Here is a 19,500-nt window from a genome sequence, read left to right as displayed (position 1 = left end):
TCACTATTTTAAAAATGACTCTGAATTTTTACTTTTCCAACTAAAAAGGATAACTTCATATTTTCCCACATAATTTTCCATGTGCCATGTTCTTGATCACTCCCTTCATCTGTCTAAATGACTTCAACTTTGAAGTTTCTTTGCACCCTCCTCACAACTCACATTGCCACATAGCTTTATGTTATGAGCAAATTTGGAAATATGATATTTGGTCCCCTGATCCAAATTATTGATATAAATTGCTGTACCTGATTCATTCCAATCTGACAACCTGAGAATGATTCGCTTATACCTATCCTCTTCTATCCATTAACCAACTCTCAACTTACTAAACTTTTCTGTGGTACCTTATTTAAAATTTTCTGAAAATCCAAAGACAGCAACAACCTCTGGTTCCCTGCTACCTATTCTGCGCAGTATATCCTCAACAAGTTTGAGCAAGTTTGCCAAGCCTAAATTTTATGTGTCAAATTAGCACATCCTTTAAATTACATTAGTATTATGACTTGAATGGTAAAGCAAAGTCATTCTTCAGATAAAGTTGGGTACCAATATCTGTAACACTTACATTGAGTTGGAGGTGGTGAGCTGAGGGGTCTCTTGTAATCATTGGACTGATTCTTAACACACATACGATCCATACCTTTAGCAACTGAGTTTGTAGAAAAAATGATATCACATACGAAAGAGACACAATGAATATCCAAGAGTAAAAGCAAAAATGGATCAATATTGAGGGAATGAATACGTTTCCAAAAATATTGCATTAAAGCCATATTCTCGAGAGAGATAAATAATTTCCATTTTAAATGGAACAGAATTTGGTTTTCAAAACAGATAACTTTGTTTTTGCATTTCACAGTCTCCTGATGCTGCAGTAATAGCTAGAAAAACAGACTTGCATTTCTTTCATGCCTTTCATGACCTCATGACCGCTTAAAATACCTTAGAGGCAGTGCAGTAATTTTTGAAGTCGAAGTTTTGCATTTGAAGGAAACTAAGCAGCTGATTTGCACACTGTTGCCTTTCACAAATGATAATGGAATAATGACCAAAATCTGTGTGGCACTGATTGAGGGATACTAAAATGTTGTACCTTGGAACCATGCAGTGGATTATATGATTATATTCACAAAAAGGATTAAATTTGATGGCTTTGTCTTCACAAAGATAGTTAACCAGTTCTATACTGCAGATAACTTTGAAATTAAAAGTATTGCATCATTTGCATTATATGATGCCATTGGAATTTCAGTTTCCATGAACAAAACTTAACTTGCATGTTGTAATACGAAGAGCCAATGAAGAACGCTTTACAAAGCTGATGTAATCCAATTCAACTGACATTAGATCTTCTGGACTTTGGAATGCAATCAATATAACTCCCCTCTTCTTTGCAACTTTGATGAGAAGCACTGTTCTCCAATCTGTGCAAAGATGAACTGATGACAAATGTCTCTCACTCTGTGGGGAGCTCTGTTCAAGCTTGTCAGAGGTTCCCAGACAAAGCAAAAAGTTTGTCATATTGCTGTACGCTGGTTTCCTCCACAACTGGCTATTCAGTGGGTACAGAATTGTGGAGAGGAACCCATTTCTACAGCTCTAGTTCTTAACAGTGGTGTGCACAATCAAGATTCCCAAACTACCTGTTATTTTACAAAAGAAATATTCATATTATTGTTGTAATCACTGGAGTAAAAATTGAGAATATGGCTTTCAGGAATAGTCTATAAAGTGACCAGTAAATACTGCTCTCATGCATATGTGCATAGATTACAGTCTAATTCAGAGAATTATGTCATACCAAGTGTTCCTTCTGGATCAGTTAATATATATGCTGAAAAATGGGCATTTCTTTTGTGAAATAGATCAACCAATGACAGCAAAGTGAAAGACCTCAAAGTAGAGGTCAGGAGTTATACTGATGATGCTGACTGAAGAACTTAGAGGACACTAGACCAATGTGATTGAGGTTTTATTGACACAGAAGGCAACTGGAAAGGGTTACAGCGATTAAATGCATTCAAACATGCTGCACATCTGAGTTAGACAGTGGGAACCAAGTGCAGAAATTGTGGGTTATTCATGCCATGTTAAAATCCTCACTGAGCAAAAACTTGCACAGCTTTTACAATCATATGTGCTTGAACTTGTTTTTTCTTCAATTGAGTATTTAGTAATTTTTTAAAAAAATCACAGATTATGGATGTTCCTTGGGAATGAGTTGGAATTCTCACTTTAATAGAAATTACATAATAAACACCATGATCATAGGCACTCAGAAATAGTGCTAGCTGGAATAAGTTGTTAAATTCATAATGTTCTCGAGGATGCAAGCATGGTCACATATCTAGTTAACAACATGTTGGGTATCCTAACGTTTAAAATATGATTTGGAGATGCTGGTGTTCGACTGGGGTGTACAAAGTTAAAACTCACTCAACACCAGGTTACAGTCCAACAGGTTTATTTGAAAGCACTACCTTTCAGAGTGCTGCTCCTTCATGAGGTGGTTGTGATGAACCAAAGGCTAGTGCTTCCAAATAAACCTGTTGGCCTATCATATGGTGTGGTGTGATTTTTAACTCGAAAATATACACAGCCGACAAGAGCCTTCTTCAGAATTACAAACTTCAAGACGTCAAGTCTTTCCTCTATCTTCGAAAGGTTAGGGAAGAATTAGATTCAACAGCCCTATTTTATGAATTTGATTCAGTCCAACAGTAAGGGTGTAAAGTAAATCAAATGTGAGGATCTGGATAAGTTACTACTGAAGCATTGCTAAATTATATATTGTCGAAGGAGACAGTAAAGACAACAAACAAAACTTGCATGCAGTATCCAAAGCTTCTTACAGATCAGGATGTATAAGTTTTAAAAGGTGTACTACATAGAAAACGTTACTATTCAGTGAAGCTCTGAAGTCTGGTTGAATGTGAAGTATGGGAGATGATCAGCTTGCTATCATGTGACTTGTTTAAGTCCAGTAATTGTGTTTCAGTGTACTGTGTGGTCAATGGAAGAACTGATGAAACAAACAAATAGCTGAGTGGGGAAAAGAAAAATCTGACTCCCAGTAACGAGGGAACAATCAATTTTGAGGATCAAATGTCCCACCATCCTTTTTGCATGAACAGAGAAGAGTCAGGCCCTTGATTACTTGCATATGAAGAGGCAGTGGATAAGCTCTTTTATGAATGTTGATTATGACTTTTGATAGCAATGTCAAATAAAATGGCATATTCTTGATATTGATCCTAACATCACAAATTTACACTTGCAGGATTATTAGAGGGATATTCAAACAATATGACTCACTTTTATTAAAAATACACTCAAAGAGTTTGCCTCAGAGCAGGTCAGGAGCAAATGAGCTGCTTCCCTTATTGGCAAATCTGCACAACAACTTTCAGGTAAGTCTCCAGTCACAACATTTTCTCCTTTGACATTCTCAGCTCATACTCAGATGAGAAGTCGCAATATGAAACAAATGTCTCAAGTCTGCTTAACTTAAGCAAGCCCCATTTGGAAGAATGAAAACTGATAGAGCTACAGACAGCAGGTTGAAATTCAACTGCAATGTTTGTTCTGTCACTTGTGTTCATGTACATAGGAGCAGAATAGATGATGAGAGAGGAATAAGCTTGGGCTGTCTGTTCTCGGTTGATTCCCCTGCAGTTTTTGTGGCTGGCCCACAGAGGTAGAGGTCTGGCAGAAAATTACTCTCTGCCTTCTGAGCCAGAATGACTTCACAAGTAGAAACAAAATGTTCAAGCATTTAGTTATGTCAAATTTAACTCAAAAATAAGAAAAAAATGATCTTATGATTTAAGTTCATCAGTTTCTCACAAATATTTCAGTTTATATGAACTGGTGACACTGCCTGTAGGAAGACAGACTCCTTTAAAATGAGTGATTTCCCTCTCATGCACATACTTCTATATATCTGAATTTCAGCACAACTCATGATGCACTCATCAAAACACACCAACTCATGGTGCAGTGAGGCATGACTCCTCAGAAATTGAAGCAGTCCATGTTCAAAAGTTACAAGATCTGGGCATTATCCAGGATTGGGCTGACAAGTGGCAAGTAACAATTGTGCCACACAAATGCCAGGCTTTGACCATTATGAATAAGAGACAATCTAACCACCATCCCATGGCATTTAATGGTGTTACGTTCACTGAATACCTGACTATCAACATTCCTGGGAGGGCTATCATTGACCAGAAACTCAACTGGACTCACCACATCAACATAGTAGCTACAAGATCAGGTCAGAAGCTAGAAATATGGTCGTGACTAACTCACCTCCTGACTCATCAAAGCCTGTCCAGCATCTACAAGGCACAAGTCAGAAGTGTGAGGGAATACTTCCCCCTTGCCTGGATAGGTGCAGCCCCAACAATACTCAAAATGCCTGACACCACCCAGGGCAAAGCAGCCTGCTTGATTGGGACGAGATCCACAAGCACCCACTCCCTCCTCCACCACCAATGTTCAGCAGCAGCAGTGTGTACATTCTACAAGGTGCACTACAGAAATTCACCAAAGATCCTCACACGGCATTTTTCAAACCACAATCACTTCCATTTAGAAGGACAAGTGCAACAGATATTTGGGAACATCACCACCTTCAAATTCCCCTCAAAGTCACTCACCATCCTGACTTGGAAATATATCACCATTCCTTAACTGTCACTGGGTCAAAATCCTAATGACAGTGTGGGTCAACCTGGTGGACTGCAGCAGTTCAAGGAGGCAGCACACCACCACCTTCTCAAGGGCAATAAATGCTGGCCAGCCAGCGATGCCCATGTCCCACAAAATGAATAAATACATTTTTTTTAAAAATTCATCAGAATCGTATTAACAAGCAGTTTGGGAGCAGCAACTGGAAGCTCAGATTCACCTTGTTGAGAACGGAAATATAAATGTTTGTGCATCAAGCCATTTTCATTTGTCAGAAATGTTCTGGAATCAGATCATTGAAAGTTGACAGAAAATTTAACTCAGGAGCAAGAGAACCATGATTTATTACCGACCAGCTGTTACTGGTAGGGAAGAACAGTTATTATACTCAAATACAGCTTGTTCTGCTATACTGCGTGTTTCGTTAATGCAAATTGGTTACAATGCAATCCCAACCTTATTAGTTGAAATGGTGCTGCTGTTACGTGATTTTCATCTAACACGGGGTTGCACGAGAATGGAACTACCAGAACTCCATTATAGTAGAACTGACTGTATTCCTGACTTAACCACCTTTCAAAACTGGAAACATGCCAAGCATTTTTCAAGAAGCAGTGTTTTGTACCTGGTCAATTTACTGTATGATTATATCCTTCTGTTTCTATCTTGGCACTGGGCTCATGCTTTGTTTAAAAGCTCAAGTTGAACTGAATGTTCAAATTGCTTGCATCATCATTTAGGACTTGTACACTGACTGTTGCCTGGAAATAACTGCCAAGCAAGTTACAAGCAAAGCTTAATTGTAGACGAATGTCCTAAAATAATATCCATCATAAATTTTAGATCACTGCCAGCTTTTCTGCATTTTAAACTTGCAAGAAAGATGCACACCTTCCACATGCTGAAAGTGCATTGCATTCGTTCAGCCTTATACAGAAGGCTGAATCTCAGTCAGGCAGCATTGCTTGCTACTTACAAGGGATAGAGATGTAGGGAGTGAGAGGTGGTACCTGAACAGATTGGCCACCCTCAGATTCAGCAAAAGGTGCGGACTGTCGTGGCACACACTTTAAAACATCTGTGAATTTCGCAGCTGAGGATGGAAGGTGAAAATATGATGTAATAATATACAAGGTTATAAAATAGCTGGCAGAAGTGAAACCATGGCGTGCTATTCTTTGCTGCACAAGTTGCATTGCTGAGCAAGCTGCAAAACTTACAGAAGATTTAACTGTGTCTATTTTCAGTTTCTAAACATGTTAACTTTAGATGGTTCCGTACTGCATGGCAAAAGTTTTTAAATCAGAGTTCTCTTTGAACTACGCAGAGATTCACAGAACAAACTGATTGCAGAAGGAAATTATCCATTAAACTTGTGTTTTCATCAGTCTGGACCTGAGAAGGTCCACTTTCAAGAGCTTAGAAAGGGACCTGAATGCACGTCTGAGCATTTCAGATCAAGGTGTTGCTCGATTGAGAATTTAGATTATTGAGCACAGCCACAATAGGTGAATGTAAGTAAACTGCTGTGTTTGACCTCACCTCCAAAGTGTGCAAGTGCTAACAAAGTGTTAACAAGACCAGCAACTGCGAGTGTCTAACAAAGTATAATTATTCCACATAATTCAGAACAAGTTGTAACTGAATTTTCTTCAGCACAGGGGTGTGTGTCATTATTCCACAAGTCTAAGTCTCCAAATTTTTGTTAAAATTAATTGATAGCATTGTGGATTTAAGGAAGGTAAAACATGTTACGATGACAGAAAAGTCAAGAGTCACTGAGAAAGTGTTCTGTTTTCTCAAAATCGACCTTGTTAACCATATATCTCATTGTACCTTTCGATGGCAAGAGTGCTGTTTAAACTTTGGCATAGCAGGGCAGGCTGACAGGAATGCAAACTGTTGTTTGTGGTTTGGTTCGAAAATGATCACAGTCGTGTAAGAGCAGGGCTATTTCACATCACTGATACGGCATTAATCAGTCCCAAACTGTATGTTTAAATGGAACTACACCACATTGTCATGGCATTTCCATTCCAACATTTATTGCCCTATGAGAAAAACAGCTTTTGCCCCAATGGCCATGCAACAACTTAAAATTGTAGTCTTCATGGGTCATTAAGTCTTTTGGCTCAATTATTTGCACAAAGCTGAATATGGGTGCCCAACACTTGCATGCTATCAGTGCACACGCCACATGCTCAGTGGTCTTTCATGACAGACTTACTTACTGGGCATAGAAGAGGGAGTGAGAGGAGGCAGTGGAGGCTGTGCAGCAGGAGTCAGGAGCCCCTCATGGTCAGGAAAGGGTCCTGACCCTCTCCGTACACTGTTAAGAACATCTGTGAACTTTGCAGCTAATAGTGGGAGATGGAGAGAAGCTGGGATGAAAAGCTGTAAAAAGCACAATCTTTATGGAAAATTCAAGTAAAATGGAATGTGTTTCATACATCCTTATGAATGTGAATTGTCAAGAGTTCAATGAAACATATAACATCCATTTTCTGTGTTGTTTTACTAAAACTGTCAAGTTTTAAAAACTGTATTTGCGATTGCATGATATTTACCAATATATTACAATGGTTTGTTCTCCCCTAAGTTGAACAAAGAAACAAAGTAACTGACAGACAGGCAGAGAGTTGCTGAAGAGAAAAAGAGACAGAAAAGTTGATCAAATTGCCATCTCGCAATGAGAACTTGCATCAGATCTTTTCTGAACACAGGTTAAAAATTCATGGCTGGGTTGCACTTAGAGTTTAGATGCTGATTAAGTGCAGATCACAATGTTTCATACCATGCTGAAGGCACTGTCTGGTCCAGGAAATCAGGAGAACAATGCATTCATGCTTTGATAAGCAGCAGAAAATCAACATTTGCTGTGGCCTGATTGCTATGCACCAGGGAGGTAAGCACTTGGTTTTTAATCTTAGGATCCCGACAATGCCACATCTTTTTTATGCAATGAGTGACATCATCACTGACACATGCTGCATGGAACCCATACAAAAATGCTTCGAGTTTGAACTGTTAAGATTTATACCATGAAAAATCTTCAAGGGTGGTTGTGTCTTTTCATACTCAACAATGTAAGACAGTTTTAGTCTGAAGAAAATTAATTTTTCTGCTCACCAATGGATACTAGTCTCTCCCTTGAACAAGCGTTAGGTATGTAAAAATTAGCTTGCTGCATTGACACCCTTATATTTTGTAAGAAAGTGTGTGCTACATCTCAGAAGTGCATTCATCTCATGGTGTGCAGTGCATAGCATCTAATGGAGTAGATTGGTTAAGAGTCCTACCCAGGACAAGAAAGATGGATTCAAAATACAAATAAACAATTTAATATTAACCTGTAAATCTTTCAACAGTGACTGTAACAAAGTCAGCCAGATCAATCTTGTAGAATATGAGTTCCCCGATTGGGACTATTAATCCAGTCCAATCCGGGAGCCCTGGCTGACACAAAAAAGGGAGTGTCCCAGATACTGACTCTGGGTGCCTGAATCTTTATGAAATAGTACTGCAGTGAAAGACTGGTCTTTTGTCAATCAGGGTGACTTGGTGATTGGATACTGGCTTTTGTGGGGTTATTTCGCTTTCCAACACAATTGAAGTAACAAGCTCAAACAGCAGGAGAGATTCCTGGTCAACCAAATGATGGAAACAAAATAGGAACATCTCCCATCATCATTCAGAGCTCCAAGTGAAAACATGATAAAGAAATAGAAGTCTGAATGATCTGTAACACCCTTGTTGCTTCTCAGCACACATGTTGATGGCTTTCTTTTGCAGAAATTATGAAAATAGATGATTGTCCAATGATGGGAAGGAACAGCTACACTTCATGTATTTGAAACATCTGAGAAAAGTAATATAACAAGAGCAAAACAGAAAAGGGCTCATTGACAAGTTGTTCGAAAGGTAGTCAGTTCAATGCAAAACTGGGTTGGCCAGCCAATCAGAATGCAGAGCCACCAAACAATGCATCAGGAATCACACGGTTTTGTTTACCTGAGCAAGGTTATGTAACATATATTTCTGATGTTCACACAAAATGTTTTCTCCAAAAGCAAAATGAAGGATTATTACTGGTGCCTTTAACTGAACACATTTTATTTGAAATAAATATAGATTGTGGTTGGAATATATTAAATGGAAACAAAGTGGAGAAGCTAGTGATCACGTTGTCATCTTAAACAGTTCATCACTGACTTGTGGGTAGATCCAGATTTGTGCATTGCAAGTGAATGGCAAATAAAATTAGCATCTCAAGATTTGTGGGAGTCAGATGGTAACATCAAATTTGTTGGCTCAAATGTATTGCTTAATGTTAATATTTTGGAAAATTAATTCGTGGGACGTGGATGTTGCTGTTTGGGGCAATATATATTGCCCAACTCTAGTTGCCCTTAAAAAGATGAAGTTGAGCTGCCTTTATGAACCACTGCAGTCTATACAGTGTCAGCACACTCAAAAAATAATCTTTATGTTGATGGAAAATTTGCAAGAAAAATTGTATATGATTCTGTGAAGATCAGTGCTTAATCAAAGATTGGAGAGAATTTCAAAACCAGTTAATTATAAACAAGTTTGATGAGAATTTAGGAAGCATGATTAGTAAGTTTGCAGCTGACACTAAAATTGGTGGTATTGTTGACAGTGAAGAAGGTTATCTAATATTACAAAGAGATCTTGACCAATTGGGCCAGTGGGCAGAGGAGTGACACAGAGTTTAATTTGGATAAATGTGAGGTATTGCATTTTGGTAAAATGAACAAGGGCAGGACTTATAAAGTTAATAATAGGACCCTGAGTAGTGGTTCACAGTTTTTTGAAAGTTTCATGAAGGATAGACAGAGTGGATAAGAAGGCATTTAGCTCACTTGCCTTCAGACCATTGGGTATAGGATTTGGGAGGTCATATTGAGGTTGTACAGGATGTTGGTTAGGTCACTTTTGGAGTACTGCGTACAGTTCTGGCCACCCTGCTATAGGAAGGATATTATTAAATTGAAGAAGATGCAGAAGAGATTTACCAGGATGTTGCCAGGACTGTTGAGTTTGAATTATATGGAGAGGCTAGGAAGGCTGAAACTTCTTCCACTTGAGCTTGGAGGTCGAGGGTTGATCTTAGAGGTTTATAAAAGGGGCATAAATAAGGTGAAGCCAAGATCTTTTCCCTAGGTAGGGGAGATCAAAACTCGAGGGCGTAATTTTTAAGGTGCGAGGAGAGAGAATTAAAAGGGACCTGAGATACAATGTTTTTACACAGTGGAATCTGGAATGAACTGCTAGAAGGAGTGGTAGATGCAGGTACAGTTACAATTTTAAAAACATTTGGACAGATGCATGCACAGGAAAGTTTGGGAGGGACATGGGCCAAATGCAAGCAAGTGGAACTAGTTAGATTTGAGAAACTTGGTCAGCATGGACGGGTTGGACTGAATTTAACCTTAGAAGGGGAGAGGGAATGAGGGATGGCTAATATACAAGGGACGACACTACAACAAGTCAGACCCTGGAAAGTTCTGGACATCAGTGGAATCTTGGTGTGCATGTCCCACAAATCTCTGGAGGGAGCAAGGTGGTTAAGAAAGTATCTAGGCTACTTGCCTTTATTAGATGAGACAGAGAATCGAAAAACAAGGCGGTTATGCTGGAACAACATAAACTGGTTAGGCCACCACTGGAGTGTCATGTGATGGCCAGAATTGTACATTATCAGAAGGACCTGATCGGACTATAAATGGTGCAGAGGAGATTTAGCAGGAAGCTCCTGTAGATCTGAGTTATGAGGAAAGGTTGGAAAGGCTCAAGTTGTTTTCCTTGGAGCAGAAAGGTTGAAAGGGGAATGAAAGAGGTGATTGAGATTGAGGGGCTAGCAAGGTACTTTGACCATTAATAGAAGGTCCCCTCCAGGGATTTGTGGACATGGACACCAAGATCCCACGTATGTACAGAACTTTTCAGGGTCTTACTTGTTATAGTGTAGTGCCTTGTATGTTAGCCAACCCTCATTACCTGTCACCTTCCAAGGTTGAATTCAACCCAACTTGTCCATGTTGATCAAGTTTCTCAAACCTAACTCGCCCCATTTACCTGCATTTGGACCATATCCCTCTCAAACTTTCCTCTTCGTGTGTGTGTCCAATGCCTTTTAAGACGGACATAAATTTAAGATAAGGAGATGGCAAAGAGGACCGTTGAGGAGAAATGTTGTCACTCAAAAGGGCAGTGTAGTCTGCCTGATAGAGTGGTTCAGTCAGAAACTCTCAAAACATTTTATCAGTCTGTAAATATTCATTTTGTTATGAACCTAAAGTCATGTACTCTACCTTTACGAGAGAGAGTGAATGATGTTCTGCACTGAGAGCTTACAAGCACCTGTGATATAACAAGAAACCAATCTCAGAGTACTGGAAAATTGAAAATACATAACATTTGGATATGAATTGGATACCTGAGCTCGTTGCTGTTTTGACAACAATTTGAATGTAACCAATCAATTTATATTATGCCCCAGAATACTAAAGTCCAATCAAGTTTGAGTTTAATGTTTTGCCAACATCGAACCAATGAGACAATCTGATGCAGGATATAAAAAAGGCTGGCATTTTGAAAATTGGACCAAACAACTACCATCAACACAGATCCAAGAAATTCGGAAACTCTCTCTCAAAGCTACCTTTTCATCTAAAACGTATTCACAGTAAAAAGCAAGACCATGATCTGGGGAGATCTTCAGCCAGAAGACGACAGCCGCTGTGTGGTTTTGAAATTAAGTTGATGTAGTTTGAACAAGTGTTTATTGGAACAGTACATTGTTATAGAGTTGGTCGCAGGTAATAAGTAGTCAAGAAAAGGGGGGCTTAGAGTTGTGAATAGTTGTTGTTTAACAGTCATTTTTCGATTTAAAGAATAATTTGATATTATTTTCTTTAAGTAGTAGAATTTGGAAGTTCTGTGTCACTCATATTTTAACAGATTATGAGACAAGGTGAGCTTTTCTGGGTGCTTGATTTAATTAACAGAGGAGGTCACCGCCATGTTCTAACAATTTGCATTATCACAGCTTCCCGAGATATGGGCCAAAAGTTGGCAAACGGGGCTTGTGTTATTGTTGCTGATTGGCATGGAAATGATGGGCCAAATACCCCCTTCTGTACTACATAAATCTCTGAGAATTATGCTATATTACACCAATGAGACATGGACTATATCTGCTAAAAGACTCAAGCCATTCCAACCACAACATTTTTCAGTTTTAAGCAGAAATTACAAAGTTTGTGAAGGTTTGTAGCTCAGGTTGAGGTTTAGGGTGTAGGTTTGCTCGCTGAACTGTGGGTTTGATATCCGGATGTTTCATTACCTGGCTAGGTAACATCATCAGTGGCGACCTCCAAGTGAAGCGAAGCTGTTGTCTCCTGCTTTCTATTTATATGTTTGTCCTGGATGGGGGTTCCTGGGGTTTGTGGTGATGTCATTTCCTGTTCGTTTTCTGAGGGGTTGATAGATGGTATCTAGCTCTATGTGTTTGTTTATGGTGTTGTGGTTGGAGTGCCAGGCCTCTAGGAATTCTCTGGCATGTCTTTGCTTCGCCTGTCCCAGGATAGATGTGTTGTCCCAGTCGAAATGGTGGGTTTTTTTTTCCCCACACGGATGAAAACAATCACCGTTTTGACTGGAACAACACATCTATCCTGGGAGAGGCGAAGCAAAGACATGCCAGAGAATTCCTAGAGGCCTGGCACTCCAACCACAACGCCATAAACAAACACATAGAGCTAGATACCATCTATCAACCCCTCAGAAAACGAACAGGAAATGACATCACCACAAACCCCAGGAACCCCATCCAGGACAAACATATAAATAGAAAGCAGGAGACAACAGCTTCGCTTCACTTGGAGGTCGCCACTAATGATGTTACCTCGCCAGGTAATGAAACGTCTGGATATCAAACCTACAGCTCAGTGAGCAAACCTACACCCTAGAAATTACAAAGAACAGCCGAGATTTTGTGAATGACTACAGCTTCAGACAAGACACTGCAAATCGACTTTTTCCATTATCTGAATTAACTGTAAAGACCATCATCGGAATGAGATACTGTGTCAGATACATAAAGGGATATCTCATAAAAGGGACGAAGGATGTTTTGCATAATTGTCTTTGTGGCCATTGCAGGAAATGTTTTGAGTTGATGACAACTATCTTTTAATGTTTCATACTGCATCAAAAACTGCAGCTTCAAGAACATAAAGAGGTTTCAGGTTTTTTTTTCATTCCTAAGTTGGGAATTGCATCTTTTAATTCAAGGAAACCAGTCAGCCTTCTCAACATCTTCACTGTGTAAGTAGGACAGCTGATTAGAACTTTTGTCGTACTTTTCCCTAACACAGGCAGGTGCCCACTCTAGCACACTGCAGGAATGCAATGCACTTGGAGCTCACAAGCTGAAGGAATAGTACCAAGCTGTCCCAGTCAGCTATCCATTACATTTCAGCTAACATAATAGTGGTATTCATTGGAACAGGCATTTTAACATTTGTACAGTAATAATAAAAAGGCAAACAAATCTTTTGACAGACGATTGTTTTACTACAATTCCATATAGTTTCCTATAACTCAGGTTCAGGATCACGTTCCCTCTCTACCAACCCCCTCCCCACCCAGCAAAGCCATTAAAGCTGGCATACACTAGAAACCTTTTAAAGACATTAGAAATATAGGAAACTTTGGAGGTGATTGAGACAAATGCAGTGACTTGTCAGAATGTTGCATGTCAATGAATTTAAAGCTGCATGAACCCACATTTTGGTGCCATTTTGCCATGTCTATTAATGAGCCACATACAGAATTTCTTAAAAATCCAAATTAAAATGGAAGAACTGAACAAATGTTCACTCCCTTCATGCTCCCAGTACTTTCCCAGCCACGTGAAGTATCAGGTATCCTGCCATGAAGCCTGTTGTATTCTCCTTGTCTTTCAGTTACTTGGCATTGGATAAGACTAATAAGGTGAAGCAGCTGATGCCTTCCCCAGTCACTATCGTACTCCCTTCACAAAAAGCATTTGTGGAGTACCTGCACATACTGCAGTAGTTTAAAAAGACGGAGCAACAAAGGTTGGCATTGCCAGTGATGCTCATGCTTGTTCAAGGAACAAAAGCAAAAGACTACCTCACTTCTCCACAAGTCAAAATCAGACCCTTACTGGGAATCAATGAAGGGTGGGGGTATGGGTGTATGTATGTCATTGTATTCTGGGGTTTGAACTATGATGCATCAGAAAGCCTCAAATCACAGCGAAATAAGAAGGCCTTGCTAAAAATGCACCCATCTGAGAGTACTATCGTCCAGGGATGGTTATCAATTCTGAGGCTCTAAAGTCAATCCCAGCACGGGAAAATTGCAAATGACTTCAATAAACCAAACAATATGAATTTTTAGTCTAAAAAAAAGGCGGAAAATGCCAGATCATTGCTAGAAACAAAAGTGGTTGATGACTGTCCTTGAGGGGAGATCTGTTACCTCTGTCTGTTCTGACTGCAGTGCCACAATATGTGGTCCACACTTTCAGCCCTCTCAGGAAAGGGCCTTTCAAGCTACTTGGCTGTAAATCAATCCATCAACCACTTTCTCAGGGTTGCTTGGAATGAGTAATTTATCCATTTTTACAGTTTAAAACAGTTTGGAATTTCAAAATGACTGAACAAGGATCCTGTGGTACAGTGAAAGGTGAGATGAGGAGCAGTAAAGGGAGAAAATGTGAAGAGGATTTTTTTCGAAATAGAGTTCTGACATTCATCATGTTCAAAAAATTGAATCAAAAGCTGTCACTTAAGTATATTCTGGGGCATTAGCTTTCATGCTGGCAATGGTAACATTATCCAGCAGAAGTAAAAGCAATCAAGGTTGAGAAATCCATATTTGGAAGACAGAAGAGACACCTCACCAACTTCAATGGTCAAACTAAAACTGATGGTTTTGGAGACATTATCACCCCTATGTTCGGATGCTCTTCTACACTGTGTAGACTAATGGTTTCCTTTTCAATTTCTAAAACACCGTGCAAAAACATATCTTCCCAACTCAGCCAATGAATTCACCACGTGGGAGAAATTTGGCTGTGAACTGAACCAAAAAGTCTAATATTTAGTGTTTACAAACAAACATAATGTGCCAATACCCTCCTTTTACATTCAATCAACAACAGCAAAATCACAAATCATGCAGCTTCAAAGATGAGATGGTGTACTTTAGAATGACTGCAGTTAGCCTTGTAAAACAAGTCTAATGGTTCAAGCCAAAGATGAAGAAGCTGAACATCATGCAGATTTGAGCTTAGGCCATTCATAATAAATCATTCAACATTCAACAAGCTAATGAATTACAGACTCAGTCTGAAAAACATTGAAAGGGTTGACTCATGAAGCTTTCAATGTTTTGAATGTTCACTTTCTGCTGTAGTGTTATGTATTAGCTCTTTTAATGTTTTAGTGCAAAGCTCTTGAACTCTTTTAATGAAATGAGTTGTTGATCAGCCTATAATCATGTCATCATTACAGCTGTAAAACTAAATAATTTTTGCAAATTCTTGTTGCTGGAACTACTTCAATCAAAATAACCTCGGCTTCATTTTCAAAATAGTTTTGAGTTAGTTCCAGAACTGAAGGATTTCAAAACGTTTTCCAAACATACTTGTGATATTGTGTGCACGTGTCAAAAACTGGAATGGCAACTGAGTAGGCAAACTTTATATGCTGCGTTTCAGGCTGTGTCCTGACTTGGTATCTCAGATTCTAATGACTACTATAAGAGATGCCAACACAAAGATAATGGTGATGGTTTCTGTGTGTTCTCATTTCATATTTTTGACTTTATCATCATATCACATGTTTGGCATGATCAGTGCACCGTTACTGATGTAATTTACACGTGAGGTCTAAAGTCTCTCAGATATGAGGTGAAATTGTGGAAGTGCAGTGAAACATACTCAGGTCACCTCTGGGAGATTAACAGGCACTGTACTGGAATCATTTGGATGGTGGTTATTCAAATTTGTACATTTAAGTGGTACAGCAGGCATCATGTCTTAAATGTTTTGTGAAAGTGTTCAATACATCATTAAGATGACTTCATATCCTTAGTGAATACAGATGTCACCTTCTTTTGAGGTGCTAAATCTGAGTCACGTGCCAGATTGGCTAACTGCCAGTCAGGATATGACAACAATAAATGACTCGAGTCAATTGTGTTTACATCCACAACTTTTCTTGGGGAAGCCAAGTCTCAGATGCTTCACACTGGTTTCTTTGCATTTATCTCAAATTGAATTACAAAGTTAAAATTTTCTTCTGAAAACGAGGTGAATTCAAACATTCACAATTTGATTATTGAAATATTTCAGGTTAAAATAATATGGTAGAAATTAAACATTTGCCAGTAAAGTGAACACAGATTTAATTTTGGGACAAATTAACAGCTGGATTTCAAACATTCCTCAAAAGGTAAAATGAATCTGTAACTTTGAGAAGAAACTGTGCCTTCAATGTCAGTAACCTACATAAAAAACGTTTTCATGTTTTCTTTTTATGAATGGCCACTTTCTACAATTTGGAAACACACACAGGCTGTCGCGTGAAATGCAGAACACAGCATGCCCAGACAACTTACAGAGTACAGGAGGCGGAGGGTGAGCAGACTGGAGCACCTCGGCCTGAGGCCCAGCACCTGACTGGTTCCTTACAGCACTGCTCTCAGCGCCCTTGGCTGGAGGCAGCATGCAAAGGACGATGGAAACAAACATACAGAGCATGTTACACAGTAAACAGAATGAATGATGAAAACACCACAAGGTGAGGGGCAAAAATAATGATGGGACATTTCAACAAGACTCAAGTATAGTTTTGCTTATTCAAAGACTTTTTCATATAAAAGGTCTGAAGTGGGAATGTGTACATAAGAGATAAGGCAGAAATATTACCAATCCTGTATTCAAAAAAAAACCTTAATTGATAAACTTCATTGATTAAAAGCATGAGCCCAATGTGTATGACATTTCCCAGGCCTTGGGAGTAGTGGCACACACTGAATTTTGAGAGTGCCACATGGTTCCATTCGTTTCCTATTCTGATAATTCACTGGACAGAGCAGCTGTAAACACTGGTGGAAACACAACAGGCACATTTTTTTTTTGGTTTGGACATGGGTGAGTTGGGAGAGAAGCAAGACAGAAAGAGCAGTTTGGCTCTCATCAATTGGTGATCTGCCACTGAGTGAGCACACTGACAACGGGCAGAAGTAACCTCCAACCTGGGCCCATGTCCTCAAGGGGGTGAAAAGGAACAACTCAGACAAATGGCACAGGACACACATTTCTGGCCTTTGGATACTCTTCACTGCAAAAATGCAGACAATTGGTGAAATGAAATTCTCTGTTGAGATGAAATGTTATTGGATAAGAAGGTACAAACCTTGACGAACAACACCAGTTACTCCATGAAAGTTAGAATTCGCTTTCTGAATATCATAACATTATGAGCATGACAAGAAGTTAACCTTTATCAAACCGACAACTGTATTGTTTGCCTGTTACCCGACTGCTTCACACACTCCACTGCAAGACCCAAACCCAGGAATACAAAAAACTGCTTTACATTTTACTGAGATCCATGCCTCATGAACTGCTCACACATTCTGGAATTTCTGGTCTGCTTGAAATCAAACTTATTAAATACAAAGACCTGATGATTCACAAGATCCAATTCTACCCATTGACTTTGGTAAGAATCTAAGCCATTTTACATTCAGCTTGGATATCAATGCACCGTCACACAAACTCACTCAGTGTTCATGTAATGATCGGTTCAGAGAGTAATGTGTCTCTGCTTTGGTTAAGCTCATAAATGGCACACGCATATTTCTCTGGGACTTGTGTCTTAATTCTATAAATTCCAAAACCTGTTCCATAGTTACTAGATAACGCTTTTCAAAAATTACTTTGCCCTACCAAAAATAAGAATGCACTATGGATGAACAGACAACAAATTTCAATGATGAGACAGGCAACTGGAACTCATTGACTTGAACCTACTCTTCACAGCTGAGCTGGTGGATGGAGTCAGAAATAATTCAGGACACATTATAAAGGACGAACTGTTTTGTAGGGCGGTAATGCAGTTTATTAAAAGTCTAAAAGTTAAGCACCAAAGGGAAATAATTGGCTGTCAACACTTTCACATTTCCTTTATGAGCTACATACACACTGAAGGCACCAAGGAGCCTGAGTTTGCCAAACAAGTTAATTCTCTGTTTTTTACCCACTGATCAACTTCAAGAATATCTAACACCAGCCTTGTGTCAGTTTTTACATGACACCTATAACTAATCACCTTCAAAGTTGTGGCATCACCTTGTCACAACATGTTTAAATCTGGCCTGAGCAGTGAGAACATTGGTGGGATGACTCAAAACCTACGTTGTTGTCATGCATACAGTTAGAAGAAGATAAAAGCAGAATTACTGCTGAGACACGCTAATGAGATAATAGCAGATGCAACAGTGATTCTCAGCACAACATCAACTACACAACATTTGAATAAGTTATGTTTGTTTGCCCTTGCAGTCATTTCTCAAAAATAAGCCAAAGCAGAGCTCGAGTATGAAGACTGATTTAGCTGAAATTATCTCTCAGTTGCAAAACTCATGGGAAGTGACATGATTTATCTGATGGCTTGTGAAGTAAGGAATAATTTCCCCATAGCAGCTTTATCCCAAATGAAACAGCATACTGAAACATCAGAATGAGACAGCTTGACAAGTCTTCTCAACCTCCTTCCACTTTTAGATATCACTGAATGTTAGTACACTAAAAATAATATGCCATTCATGAGCATCTGGGCATACTGCTCTACAACCTCTTAAGATCAAAGAGAAGAGCTCAAAGAAATTATTAAGTTCTTAAATGGCAAAGGCAAAATCAATCTCAGAAATTTATATAGTGGGTATAAATGTACACAAATTAGAACACTATAGCATAGTGCAGGCCCTTTGGCCCTTGATGTTGCGCCGACCTGTGGAACCAATCTGAAGCCCATCTCACCTTCACTATTCCATTTTCATCCATATGTCTATCCAATGATCATTTAAATGCCCTTAATGTTGGTGGGTCTACTACTGTTGCAGGCAGGCCATTCACACCCCTTACTACTCTGAGTAAGGAAACAACCTCTGACACCTGTTCTATATCTATCACCCTCAATTTAAAGCTACGTCCCCTCGTGCTATCTATCATATCTGATGAAAAAGGTTCTCACTGTCCACCCTAATTAACCCTCTGATTATCTTCTTTATCTCAATTAAGTCACCTCTAAACCTTCTCTGCAACGAAAACAGCCTCAAGTCCCTCAGCCTTTCCTCATAAGACCTTCCTTCCATTACCAGGCAACACCCCAGTAAATCTCCTCTGAACCCATTTCAAAGCTTCTGCATCCTTCTTATAATGTGCTGACCAGACCTATTTGCAATATTCCAAGTGCGGTCACACCAGAGTTTTGTACAGCTGCAGGATGACCTCATGGCTCCAAAATCCCTCTACTAATAAAAGCTAACGCACTGTATGCCTCCTTAACAACTCTATTAACCTGGATGGCAACTTTCAGGGATCTGTACACATGGACACCAATAACTCTATGTTCATCTACATTACCAAGAATCTTACCATTTACCCAGTACTCTGCATTCCAGTTACTCCTTCCAAGGTGAATCAAATCACACTTTTCTGCATTAAACTCCATTTGC

The 19,500-nt window shown here is 39.2% G+C and overlaps 1 protein-coding gene across 36 annotated transcripts in view; it reads right to left on the bottom strand.

Moving 5' to 3' along the window:
* The window catches only part of LOC140459699 (calcium/calmodulin-dependent protein kinase type II subunit beta), a 265,742-nt gene that overhangs the window by 20,559 nt on the left and 225,683 nt on the right, over positions 1 to 19,500 (bottom strand). For 5 of the 36 annotated variants that reach the window (XM_072554076.1, XM_072554075.1, XM_072554080.1 and 2 more), the window contains 4 exons: positions 16,375 to 16,470; positions 6,927 to 7,052; positions 5,672 to 5,788; positions 569 to 652 (listed from right to left, as the gene is read on the bottom strand). The exons of 26 other annotated variants lie outside the window; for them this stretch is intronic. In XM_072554076.1, coding sequence (XP_072410177.1) covers positions 569 to 652; positions 5,672 to 5,788; positions 6,927 to 7,052; positions 16,375 to 16,470 — 423 coding nt within the window. The remainder of the gene's footprint in view (positions 1 to 568; positions 653 to 5,671; positions 5,789 to 6,926; positions 7,053 to 16,374; positions 16,471 to 19,500) is intronic. 5 more of the 36 variants (XM_072554083.1, XM_072554085.1, XM_072554084.1 and 2 more) reach the window with 3 other exon arrangements.

The sequence above is a fragment of the Chiloscyllium punctatum genome, chromosome 35, assembly GCF_047496795.1.
Source record: "Chiloscyllium punctatum isolate Juve2018m chromosome 35, sChiPun1.3, whole genome shotgun sequence".
In the NCBI taxonomy this organism is placed as follows: Eukaryota; Metazoa; Chordata; class Chondrichthyes; order Orectolobiformes; family Hemiscylliidae; genus Chiloscyllium; species Chiloscyllium punctatum.
This window is presented reverse-complemented; position numbering and strand designations above follow the sequence as displayed.